The 13,379-nt window shown below is 40.6% G+C and overlaps 1 protein-coding gene across 4 annotated transcripts in view; it reads left to right on the plus strand.

Moving 5' to 3' along the window:
• MCOLN2 (mucolipin TRP cation channel 2) overlaps positions 1-13,379 on the plus strand; it is a 51,452-nt gene that overhangs the window by 8,013 nt on the left and 30,060 nt on the right. For all 4 annotated transcript variants that reach the window (XM_025417802.3, XM_035717194.2, XM_035717193.2 and 1 more), the window contains exon 2: positions 7,414-7,573. In XM_025417802.3, the coding sequence (XP_025273587.1) occupies positions 7,414-7,573 (160 nt within the window). The remainder of the gene's footprint in view (positions 1-7,413; positions 7,574-13,379) is intronic.

Consider the following 13,379-nt stretch of genomic DNA (forward strand, 5'->3'; position numbering starts at 1 on the left):
TGGATATATTAAAGGGTGAGATGGGGGATGCCTGGGTGGCTCAGTTGGTTAAGCATCTGCCTTCGGCTCAGGTCATGAGTCCAGGGTCCTGGGATCAAGCCCCACATTGTGCTCCAGGCCTCAGCATAAAGCCTACCTCTCTCTCCCGCTGCCCACTGACCCTGGCTTGTGCTCTCTCCCTTGCTATCTCTCTCTCAAATAAATAAAATCTTTATCAAGAAAAGGATGAGATAGATAAGGATATTAAAATGAATTGCTAAATGCAGTGACTTTACAGCATTCTGATTTCATATTGTCCTTACCTAATAACTCAGGGTACAACACATAATACTTAGGAACAGATTAGCAATCGCAGATTTAGCCAGTATTTTAAATAGTTTTCTTGATAAATGTTTCTTTATTCCAAGTGCTTTTCAGATCAGATCTGCTTGGCATCGTTTTAAAACTCATGGCAAACAAAGTTTACACTAGGAGAATATTAACATTTCCATTTTCTTGATGTTAACTTAGTTAACAGTGAGTCTCATTTTTTGAAAGAATCTTCACGCCCATTGCCCACCTTGTGAGGGTTGATCAAACTGGATTGTGTACTCCGAAAATGCTCAAATGGGCCCATATAAACCTTTAGTGGTAGGACTATGCTGAAAATCAGTGAGGCCATCACCATCAAGTCACTACTTTGGGCACTTGCTTTTTACCCCCCCCCACGATACGTTGCGCACCTACGTGGAACACAGGCATCCGGCATTCTGACCAAGTGAAGGCAGCTTAGGTATAATAGATAATAATCCCTATATTAAACCTTGGAAACCGTAACTTCTCTCTCTGCTAAGTTAGTACAGTTGAAAGGCCTAACCTTTTCTTCTCACGTACCAGTGAATGGTCTTACATACCCCCTTGCACGCACGCACACACACACACACACATACACCCCCCTACCCCTCTTGGGAGGCCAGTGGTAGAAAACAGTCTTTCATGCCTCTTGTTGAGTAGGGCAAGGGTCATGCAGGCTGAAAACCTAGCACTCGGGGCTGGTTAGCTTATTTGCTGAGCTGATTGTGCTAATAGGAACAAGGTACCATCATTGAGACTGGTGCGCACATTTTTCTGAGGCAAAGGTCAGAAGCCTTCACAGGTTCCCGTAGAGGGTGATGACCCCTGTGAGATTAAGAATTGCTGGTAACTTGTTTTTCTTTTGTGTTTTTTTTTTTAAAAAACATCAAGCTTTCATAGACTTTCTTAGTCATGGATTTGTTAAAGCTGGAATTGCCCTTGGTCACATGATAGCCTTAAAATGAGCTGACATGACACAGTCCTGATTATCTGAGGGAAGAGTAGGTTTTCTCATAATCTAAAGTAGCTTTGATGTGCTTCCTTTCTGACTTCTCCTGGTAGTAGTAAGGCTCAGGCTTCTCTCTTTCCTGAGTCCTATTTACTTTTCCATTCCAGCATCTCTACCTTTTATTTAGTCCATGGTATGGGGGTGAATTTCTGTTCTATTCCAGATCTTGTTTTTATGCTCACTAATACTGTGCTTTTTCCCCTCTGATGTTTTGGTCTTTAGCAGTGCTGTTTATTAAGCTTATATAATCCAGATCATCATGCACTTCCTATAGTTTAGTGAAACATAAATAATTCATGAGTCATGATTATTCTTACTTATTTTGTGACATTTCAATTTCACGACTATGCTGCAGTTGATCAGTCAGATTTAGATCCTCATCGATTTCTCTTCCTTCATTGTTTTATGGTGCAATTTCTCTTCCCCTGCCCCGAATTGTGTTATGAGTTAGCCCCTCTCTGCCCTTTTCTCAACCTGTTGATGATTTTCATCATTTGTGATAGAACTTGCAGTGTTTTTCCTGCTGACTTAAGTCTTGCTTATAAAGTTGTGATTGCAACTTCAGGCCTCCTGTGCCAAACACCCAGCCTGGTGCTCAGCACAGGAGGGTGTGGGATGAATATGTGTCAAATGCAGGGATGTTTTAGTTGTGGGATATTCTTGCCCCCCCCCTTTTTTTTTAGTTTTTCTCCTTTTTCATTTTGCAGTTTGTTTGTTTCACACCCTTGTATTTTTGTTATAGGACGTCCAGTTGTGTGTGTGTGTGTGTGTATTTTTTTAATTGTTTGTGTGTGTGTGTGTATTTTAATACCCTTCACTGACCAGGGAAATAGGGTAGATCTACAAATTGGGAAGAGGGGGACAAGAAAGAGCCCTCAGAAAAGTAATTTTAGAAAACTTAAGCATTTACATTATCCTTAAGATTCCAGAATTTTTTAAAAGATTTTCTTTGTTTATTCATGAGAGACACAGAGAGAGAGGCAGAGACACAAGCAGAGGGAGAAGCAGGCTCCCTGTGGGGAGGTTGATGTGGGACTCGATCCCAGGACCTTGGGATCACAGCCTAAGCTGAAGGCAAATGCTCAACCACTGAGCCACCCAGGTGCCCCAAGATTCCAGAATTCTTGAACCAAAATTTCATTACCTTTTCTTCCAAACTTTAGATATTATTATTATTATTATTATTATTTTTTTTTTTTTTTTTGGTAAAGATGTATTTGTTTTAGAGGGGAGGAGGGGCAGAAGGAGAGGGAGAGAGAAATCTCACATACACTGACTGCTGAGCACAGAGCCCAATGTGAGGCTTGATCTCACAGCCCTGAGACCATGACTGGAGCCAAAATCAAAAGTCAGAATGCTCAACTGAATGAGCCACCCAGATGCCCCATATGTTATTTCTAAACTTAAGTTGGACTTATTAAAAATAGCCATCTTGGACAGCCCTGGTGGCTCAGCAGTTTAGTGCCGCCTTCAGTCCAGGGCATGATCCTGGAGACCTGGGATCAAGTCCCATGTCGGGCTCCCTGCATGGAGCCTGCTTCTCCCTCTGCCTGTGTCTCTGCCTCTCTCTCTCTCTCTCTCTCTCTCTCTCTTTGTCTCTCATGAATAAATAAATAAAATCTTTAAAAAAAAAACAGCCATCTTATTACATAACTTTATTATTCACATTAGGTTTTTTTTTTTTTTTCTGTATTTCTATTGATTACATTTGATTAGTACTATATTTTACCCGGTGGGTCCTGTATTCTTCAGGGGAAAGTTTTTCATACTAGCTTTTCCATTTTTCTGTTTTTCCTTTACAGTGCTAGAAGTATTGCGGCTGTTCTATAAATGGAAAAACTTCTGTATGGATAGACTTCTGTAAATAATTGAACAGAATAAGCGACCTGGTATTTGTTATCTCTGAGATTTTTTTTTTCATCTATGAATTATCTTAATAAGGTTTCTTACAGTAATGTTAACATTAGTTACCCTTTTTTGAACACATAGTGGACGTATAGTCAAAGAAACCAGCACCTGAAAGAATTATGTGAAGCCATCTGAAGCAGTTGGGGCACTGTCTTCTCTCTGTTTCTGGGGTGCTCGATGCATATTTCAATTATAGCACAGAACACATTTTATCGTACCTTTATGTATTCATCTCTCTCTTTTCCACTGGATTGAGCTCCTGGAAGGCAGAAGAATGTCTCTGGCAGAGCTGGGCTCACAAGCTGTTCACTAAGTATTTGACCTAATGCCCTGCTTCACACCACTGTTTTCAAGAAAACCATCTCTTCTTTCTTCCATATGGTTTTTCTCACACTAGAGGCTAAGGCAGGAGTTTCCATGCCATGTTTTGAGGGTTCTATCACAACTTTTCAGATGGCTTTTTCCTCTTATTAAATGGAAAAAATACCATAAGTCATCAGGATGACTACATTAGCAACACGGGTCTGCTAAAGTGATGGTGGTTAACTAAATTTAGTACTGCTCAAACATGCCCACGACGAATTCTTCTGGCATGTTCTCGGGGTTCTGAAGGTTCACGTTGGAGGATGTTGCTGTCAGGCACAGCCAAGAGAGCACGTTCTTCTGGGAAGTGCCATCCTTGATGCTTATTGTCAGGTGCCCCCATGGCACGTCCCCCCTGTGCTTATGGTGAGGTTTCCCCTCTGACTCAGTGAGCCCCTCTGTCAGAGTCAGGCCTGTTTCCACAGTGCTCTTGGCACTCGGGGAGAGCATTCGCTGAGCTCTCAGGTAACATGGGAACATGCACTCACGAGTCTCTCTCCTACCGGATGCTAAGCATCTGTGATTCGGGGAGGCCCTGGTGTTCGGGTCCTGAGCCCCCAGCTCAGCCTCAGCACGGCACTCAGGAGGGTGGCTGATCCCACCCAGACCTAAGTAGCCTGGATGCAGTGAGCACATTTCAAGGGTCTCCTCATTCTTTTGAGAAGAGACTGACATGGTCACTGACTTTTCATTTCTAAACGAATTTTTTGTTTTTCGCAAATTATAGATATTTCTTCTAGATATCTTTCCCTCTTCTTGCCTTTTAATATGCTGAGCCTGATGGTCTTCAACCCATGTTGGATTCCCATATACCCGGCCCTGTTTCTAGGCCCTGCTTCTAAGTGACTGCTCCACGTTACTGGGCTTCCTCACATGCTTGGTGATCAGTAGGTTCTTCAGGTTACTCGTTAGAGTGCCCGAGTGCTAGGATGAACCTCGGGAGAGGTCTGTGAGTTCGCTAGGAGACGAAGAGCTGTTGTCAGTCGGGAACCCCCTGAACCAAGCTAGTTCTTGGTTTGATTTCTCTGGCTTGTTGGGGTGTGAGGCTCTAAGGAATGTGTCACGAGCATCATTTCTCAGGATGGGCCTATTTTTAAATTTTCTTTGTCTCTTCTTTGATCTAAACTGCTCTGGCCTTCTCTGTAGTCCTCTGAGTTTGGGGACAGGAGTTTTGATGCATAGTACTTTTTCCAAGAGGGTGGCTCTTTGGAACTCCCATCTAAATTTGAGGAGGATCTTCTGTCAGATCTTGGGTGGGCTTCGGGCCTTGAGTCCTGGCTCTCTCATTCCCCTTTCCTGGGGCTGCAGACTGAAGCTTAACTGGACATGAATGGCAATGGGCCCCCACTCCTCCAGGAACCCCCAAGACTGACTGGGAGTTCCTTACTCTTAAATTTTTAAGTGTTCTTTTTTTTTTTTTAAGATTTACTTTATTTATTTATGAGAGACCCAGAGAGAGAGAGAGAGAGACAGGCAGAGGGAGAAGCAGGCTCCATGCAGGGAGCCTGACACGGGACTTGATCCCGGGTCTCCAGGTTCAGGCCCCTGGCTGAAGGCGGTGCTAAACCGCTGAGCCACTCAGGCTGCCCTAAGTGTTCTTAAAAACATCTTTATTATAAGTTTTTTTTAACTGGAATATATCTGACGTATAACATTGTACAAATTTAAGGTGTGCAGCATGTTGAGTTGATACATTTATATATTATAATAGGATGGCCTCTGTAGCAATAGTTAACTCCTCTGTCACCTCACAGGATTACCATTTCTTTTTCGAGGTGGGAATAATTAAGATCTAGTTTCTTAGCAAGTTTGATGTTTATAATACAACATTATTGTATATATTCACTATATGGTGCATTAGAGCTCTAGGACATCTTGGTCTATTTTTCACTCCTCAGGTACTTTCTCTACCTGCCCCCAAAAGATGTATACGTTTATCCAGCATCTGTCTTCTTTCTTTTCTTTTTCTTTCCCTTTCTTTCTAACTGCCCTCTTTCTCCCCTTTCCTTTCTCTTTCCTTTCCCCTTCTTCCTTCCTTCCTTCTTTCCTTCCTTCCTTCTTTCCTCCCAGCAGGAAAATTCTAAATAACCTAGCCTACTAATTCTGGAAATAGGAGATCTAAAAATCAATTTAAAGATAGAAAATTATTAACTAAGTATAAGTCTTAAATAGTCTTAAAATAGTCTTTCCCTTTTAGTCTTCTTATGTATGTATGTATGTATGTATGCATGTAGGCTCCACCCAACATGGGGCTTGAACTCATGACCCTGAGATCAAGCATTGCATGCTCTACTAACGAGCCAGGCAGGCACTGTCACCCCCCTTAGTCTTCTTTGAAACTTGTTAGGGTAGATAATGTAGATCTGAAGTCAGTATAAACGTAGGTCATTTAGATATTTCAGGTGAAACGATGCCCCCAAATGACCCCCAATTAATGAAACTTCCCTAGAAATGGATACCTTGAATGATTGGCTGAACTTAGTAAAATTTATTCATTAAATTTATCATCAAGACACTTCCTATTGTAAGAAACAGAAGACTAATTTAAACTAGCATAAGCCCCAAGTAGTATTTATTAGCTCACACTGCAAGTCTTGGCACAAATGGCTTCAGGCACAGCTGGATCCAGGAACTCAAGTATTGTCATTAAGCTTAGGGTCTATCTTCTATCTCTGTGTTAGTTCCACTCTCTGCATGTTCTTTTATGATGGCAAGGTGACTTCCACAAACTCGAGACTTACAGCCTTTGCTTTAAGTCTGTGGTCTCCAAACTTTGTTGATTATGTATCCAATGATACAAGTTAAGTGCATGTTCTCAATGTGTGTATATTTATTTATAAATTATGTGTGATTATATACCACTGTTATTCTATATGTTATATTAATAATTAGTAGAGTTCAGTTTCTTTTTTTAAGATAAAGAATACAATAGGGGCATCTGGCTGGCTCAGGCAGTAGAGTATGCAACCCTTGATCTTGGTGTAGTAAGTCTGAGCCCCCTGTTGGACATAGAGTTTACTTAAAATAAATTAAAGTATAAAATTCATTTCTAAGAAAACATAAAGAATAAAATAGAAATACTAATATTTTCTGTACTACCAATGGATTGTTTGGCACACTCCAATTTGGTGATGACTTAGTAGGACATTTCTCCCAACAGATATTATCAGTCTTGGGACCACAGCTCATTGCTTCTTTTTGGCCTAGCTTGCATCACATGCCCATTCCTGAGTCCAGCTCAAAATAGTAAAGGCAAACTTTACCATTGTAAAGCGACACAAATATTTGACTAGGCATAAATAGATACTATTTTGACTTCCTGAAGGTATTTGCATTTTGAACCTTATTATCATTGTTATATTATAAAAAAGGGACATAATCATTCAGTACATTATAGAACATGGATTCTCTGTTTTCATAGCAATTTAATTCAAGTTTCTATGATTTCATATCTGGTGTATCATAAAAGTATCTCATCTAGTTTTTGTTATTGAATATTAACAATATTCCAGTGACAGGTGAATTCCATATGTTAAGATGTAGGATGATGAGTCTTGCAAATAAAATCTTATTCTTAAAAATTTTGACAATGGCCCTTTGGAACTAAATGAATATGTGGAAAGGCAAGTGATAGAGGGTCCTGAATAATTTTCAGATTTCTAAAGAGAAAAAGAGGTCACTGGTTGGAGACAGAATTTTGCTTGTAAGAATGGATAAAGAACATGAATAGGAAGTTTTATTCAGAAACTCTCTGATGAACGAGATATTCTGTTTATTTAAAAATTGGTCTTCTGTGGCAGAAATGCAATGGCTCATCTTGATTCTGACGTGAAAGAAGAATGTCTGAGGGAAGACCTGAAGTTTTACTTCATGAACCCTTGTGAAAAATACCGAGCCAGACACCAGATTCCATGGAAGCTGGGATTGCAGATTTTGAAGATAGTCATGGTTACCACACAGGTAATTCATATTGTCAGTTTGTTTCTTTGTTTTTTTTCCTTACCCCAAGATGAAACTGTTTTCATTTTCCCACTCTTGACTTTTGCTCTGAAAAGTCCACACTCAACTTCATAAAACTGTAAATTTATGTTGACTCTGGAGGGTGATGGTAGGTTGAAGTTCAGTTTCGATAATGACCTTGTTTTAGTAAGGGATTATGAGGTCATCTTTCCACAGGTTCTGTAAATAGAGATAAATAGTATATATAGGTCTGTATATAATAGGAGTTTGATATGGGGGGGGGTAGAGTTCTATATCTGAATAAAACACATAGCCTGGCAAGAGCTGTTCAATCCCAAGTGATTATGTTCTTGAAATTTCTCATCTTTATTCAAATACACTTTTGAAAATGCATTTTTGACTGTTTTGACTTGAGTCTTGACAATGCTGTTTCCCTTGCAGCAGTAGCTAAGGCGGTAAGTAAATACTTACCATTGGGCTTATTAGGAGCATACAAGGGCTACATTGGGATCTTTTTTTTTTTTTTTTTTTTTTTTTTTTTTTTTTTTTTTTTATGATAGTCACACACAGAGAGAGAGGCAGAGACATAGGCAGAGGGAGAAGCAGGCTCCATGCACCGGGAGCCCGACGCGGGATTCGATCCCGGGTCTCCAGGATCGCGCCCTGGGCCAAAGGCAGGCGCCAAACTGCTGCGCCACCCAGGGATCCCCATACATTGGGATCTTTTGTTGAATTTCATATTGTCAAGACTTTATCCCCGTATCACAACAGCCATCAGAGTTGTCATCTAGTTTTTGAGACTGTGGCTTTGAACCAGTTTCAGGGAGGTTCCTCTGTAGGTAACTACACTTGAAACGTGTGCCCTTTTAAAGACACTACCAATTTGGGGTATTTGGCTCCTTTGGCGAATAATCATTCTGATATCAATGTAAAGATGTTATTTCTGGAACACAAAAATAAATACCTTTCTACAAATACTTTTGTATAGTTTTAGAAATGAGAGGAGGTTCCTGTTGTAACTGAAGTTACATCTTTACTCTGATCATAAAGAGATCTTTTCATTGTATGTTATGCTTTCCAGTACACCAAGATTTAGGGTGACCAAGTTGCTTTAAAAGAAACAACAAAGTTGGAAAAAAAAAAACCAATAAAGTTGAGATACAGGTCTCCTGTTAAATGTGCATGCCTGGGTTTTTTCATTTAAAAAAATAAAATAAAAATATTTTCATTTTAATTCTTGGCTTTGAAGCTTTAATTTTGGCATCCTATAAAGTAGGTACATGGTTAGTATTACTTGGAAGGCGGAGAAATGATGTCCACTTTATCATTTGGTTAATTTTAATTGTTTTCCAATTTCTTCTCTGGCCAAACCAGCTTTCATTCAGCTTGCTTCTTGATCTATTAATGTTACTATAACTCCACCTTATCTAGGCATAAAACATCGTGATTTTGACTTACCTTCTTTGTCCTGATGTCTACTAAATCTTGTGGATTCTTCCTACAAAACTGTCTGCTTATGTTTTGCCATACTCACTATCTTCTCTCTCTAGCTCAGACTCTTATCTCATTCATTTCAAATATGTATGAAGCTCCTCCCTGCTGTGTATTCTGCTGGGAATACAGCTGGGAATGCATCACTGCAGCTGAGATGTAGCATAACATGTGCCGTAGCATTTGCCATATGCAAGGCACAGGTGCCTTTTGCATGTTCATTCATTTCATCCTCAGAGCAACCCTGTGTGATGGGTCAGTTTTTGCTCCCCTCTTGTGGATGAGGAAACGGGGCCAAAGAGAATACATAATTTGCTTATGGCCATTCAGTTGATAAGGGGTAGAGTCGGATTGGAGCCCTCTGGTCTGGCTCTAGAGTCTCTGATTCTCAGATTGGTTTTATACTAGACAGGAGTCCTGTCCTCATTTTGCAGTCTTGGGAATACAGACAAGTTAACTAGGCTCCTTCCAGACTTTGTCTGATGCCTACCTCCCTTATCCACATACATACCAGTGCCTTCAGTGCTAATATCAAATGAATTTTTCTTAGAATGCTTTCATTGGATTACTCTCCTGCTCAGAATATTTTGTGGTACCCATTTTTCCCACAGAAGAGAATCTTGACTGTGTAGCTTGAAATTCAGATTCCCACAGTCTCCTTGGACTTGCCTATCATTCATTCATTCATTCATTCATTCATTCATTTATTTATTTATTTATTTATTTATTTATGATAGTCACGGGGGGGGAGGGGCAAAGACACAGGTGGAGGGAGAAGCAGGCTCCAGGCACCGGGAGCCTGATGCGGGATTCGATCCTGGGTCTCCAGGATCCAGCCCTGGGCCAAAGGCAGGCACCAAACCGCTGTGCCACCCAGGGATCCCTGGACTTGCCTTTCCAATGGGTCTTCAGCTACTGTTTCCTCCCTAGATCCCAGCCAGCTGGATGCACCCAGTGATTCTCATCCCTGCCCTGTCTGTAACACCAAGTCCAGAGCGATTCTTTTTCTCTATCATCTTGCAGATGCCACTGGAACTCCCCCTACAGTCTTGCCTGACCACTCACCGCGTGGTTTTCCTGGGTACGCTAGTATCTGTTGCTTTCTATGTTACTGCTTTTAATAGACTATTCTTGAGAAATGATCATTTACTTTACGTGTAGATGTACCTTGTCTCCCCTAGCAAAGTTGAGAGGGATTAAACTCTTATTCTGCTGGAGGACCATTCTAATAAGTTTTGCTACATGGGTGATATCTAATTGGAGCAGATTTCTTGAATACCTTTCCTTCCTTTGAATACCACTTGTACCTCCCTCTCTTTTTCTGTCTCTTAGCACTCCATTCCCAAGTCTAATGGGATAGGTGGCATTTTATCAGGGTTGATGAGGAGGAAACTTAAAAAAAAAAAAAAAGACATTCCTACTCTGCATTCTGCAGTAATGTATAATTTTGAGAGAGGTGTCCACATTCTTTTGCCAATTCTACTCTTTCCTTCTCAGATTCTTTGTACATTATTTTGACAGGATCCTGTTTTTACCTGGTACAGAATATTTTCTCCTACACCGATTTCATAATCAGGTCTTACCTTCACAATCTTTGCCAGGCCGCACTTCACTATTTTTCTATCATATCATAGTCGGTAAATCTTAAGATCTAGTTAGTGGGGCAGGAGTACATTTTTCTGTCACCCATTTGACCAAACCCATCATCTCCTTTCTCTCGCTCCATAGAGAGTGTTTGGTTCTGCCATCGCAGGAAGGGCATTTATGATCTCCTCCCTAGGGTTTCTCTTCTCTACTAACATATACTTTGAAAATCCCAACCCTGACCTGATGATGCTGGATCTCAGCTTGTTCTTTTTTTTTTTTTTTTTTTTATTTATGACAGTCACACACAGAGAGAGAGAGAGAGAGAGGCAGAGACACAGGCAGAGGGAGAAGCAGGCTCCATGCACCGGGAGCCTGACGTGGGATTCGATCCCGGGTCTCCAGGATCGCGCCCTGGGCCAAAGGCAGGCGCCAAACCGCTGCGCCACCCAGGGATCCCAGCTTGTTCTATGAATAATGGAATGGAGTAAATTTCCTCTTCCTGATGCCAGATGGGGGTGGTTCCAAGCAGAGTTTACACCTTCATGTTGTCATTCTCCAGGTTGAGTTGATGAGCTTTGGGTTTTAAGTTAAATAGATGGTAGCTTAAAATATCAGTAGTTAAAATGCTACTTTCTTGGTCAAGATATCCATTCCTCATTCAGATTGTGTGTGTGTGTATGTGTGTGTGTTTTAGTTCAAGTTTGAGTGTGGGAGGAATGGGTCGACTATCCCCGCTTCTAGATTTAAGTTGGCAGCATCTCTGTTTGAGAGATAGTGTGGCCAGGTGGTCAAGAGAAGGGATATGTAATCTAAATGGACCTCACACTGACACTTTCTAGCTGTTTCAACCTGAATAAGTTCCCTGACTTCAGGTTGCACATGTATAAAATGGGACTATATTCATCAACAGATTTAGTATTTGACTCTGGCATTGTGATAGACACTATTCTAGTTCCTGAGTAATGGGGGGAAAATTCCTGTCTTTGTGGAGTCCAGTGAATATCCCCTTCATAGGGTATTATGAATTATATTTTTAAAAAATTGTAAATTTTAGGCATAGTCCCTGGCACTCAGTAGATAAGAGCTGTTCTTCAACACCATGCAACTTGATCTTGCCCACATCATATCCCAGCCCAGGACAGAGTAAGCACTCAGAAGACTTTGATTGAAGAACTTAATTCACATGCATGTATACCAGTTTTTGTTTTTGTTTTTTTTTTCATTTGTGTATCAGTATTTTACAGGACCTTGAAACAATTATGTATGTATTAATTCCCTGGTTTACTTTCGGCTTTCAAAAAACAACATGACCTTTTCTGGCATCTACAGGCACCATTGAAAGATGTTATGTGCTTAGAAAAACCTTTAGCTTCCAGTTGCTTGATTTCTAGCACAGGTTAGATGATGTGTGGTTTCTTATCTGATACTTGTCTTAGACTAGCTGGGTTTTAACAGTTGCTCAATCCTTTGGCTTGGTATTTGGGGAATGTGACCTGGTGAGGCTCAGATGCTAAGGAGTGTCAATTAAGTACATTCTCAAACAGTAGTTGCAATTCTGGAAAGCTAGCATCTAAATTCTTTTCTATAAGAAGAGTCCCAAAGGCAGATTCTCCAAGAGAGGGAAATTGTTATAGCACAATAAAGTGACTTTGGAGTTAGACCTGACTTTCATTCTAGCTACATGACTTAGGGCAATTAAATGGGGCTAAATCTCAGTTTTCACATGTGTAAAGTGGAGATAACCGTAGTGACCTCACCTTAGAGTTTTAGTAATGGAGATGGTGCTTGTAATGCAGTTTAGTAAGCACCTGGAGTATAATAGTTGCTGAAAAATGGTAGCTATTATTTTTAATTATTCAGCCTTTTCAAAAAGTCAGACAAGAAAGCTAAAAATATAAATCACTAGAAAGTAGTATATATATTTGCATATGCAGATTAATGTGTTTTCATCTGAAAAGTTCGTTAGTTGATGTCTGGTTCAGTGCCATGCAGTCTCTCATATCCAACCGTGGAGTGACAGCAAATAGCAGATATGCCACAGTCATCTAGTTGGACTTGCTGATTTCACACATGAAGAAACAAGAGTCCCAAATTGCTTTAGGGACCTAGTGGGATGAAGATCTGCGGCAAGATTTTTGGACTTTTATTGTCTTTTAAAGTAGATGAGATAAAGTAGGCAGATGGGGAGGGGTGTGTGGGACAGGGCTTATAAAGGTTTGACTTGTCTTCCGCCATTCATGTGTGTGGGTGCACACATGTGCATGTGTGCGTGAGAGAGAGAGAGAAAGAGAGTGAAAGATTGTTGGTGTGTGTGTAATTTCCCGGGGCGGGGGGTTGGTAAAATTTAGTGCCTGCTAATTTTTCCCCCATATTGGATTCCAAAATGGGCAGAATGAATACATTGCCCCCTAGTGAAGAGAGCCCTTGGTGCCAAATCTTGGACGAGGATACAGCGTAAGGGAGAAAAAGTAGGAGTTTTGTCACAAGAAGGTGGGTGCATGCAGACAGTGAATGGGTTTGAACTCAGAGGGGTAAAGCAAACCCTGCTATTCTTTCTGGTGCTTTGATGCTATAGATCTTGCAGCGAGATCTCTAAGGTGTAAATCTTATATAAGAGTTCTTGCAGAGCTGGAATAATTGAATTCCTTTGACAACTATTACCTCTCAGGTAGAGTAAGTATTATATAGTCCACTTTTCAAAAACATTCTTAAAAGCCACATATAAAAC

The sequence above is a fragment of the Canis lupus genome, chromosome 6 (assembly GCF_003254725.2).
Source record: "Canis lupus dingo isolate Sandy chromosome 6, ASM325472v2, whole genome shotgun sequence".
Lineage (NCBI taxonomy): Eukaryota > Metazoa > Chordata > Mammalia > Carnivora > Canidae > Canis > Canis lupus.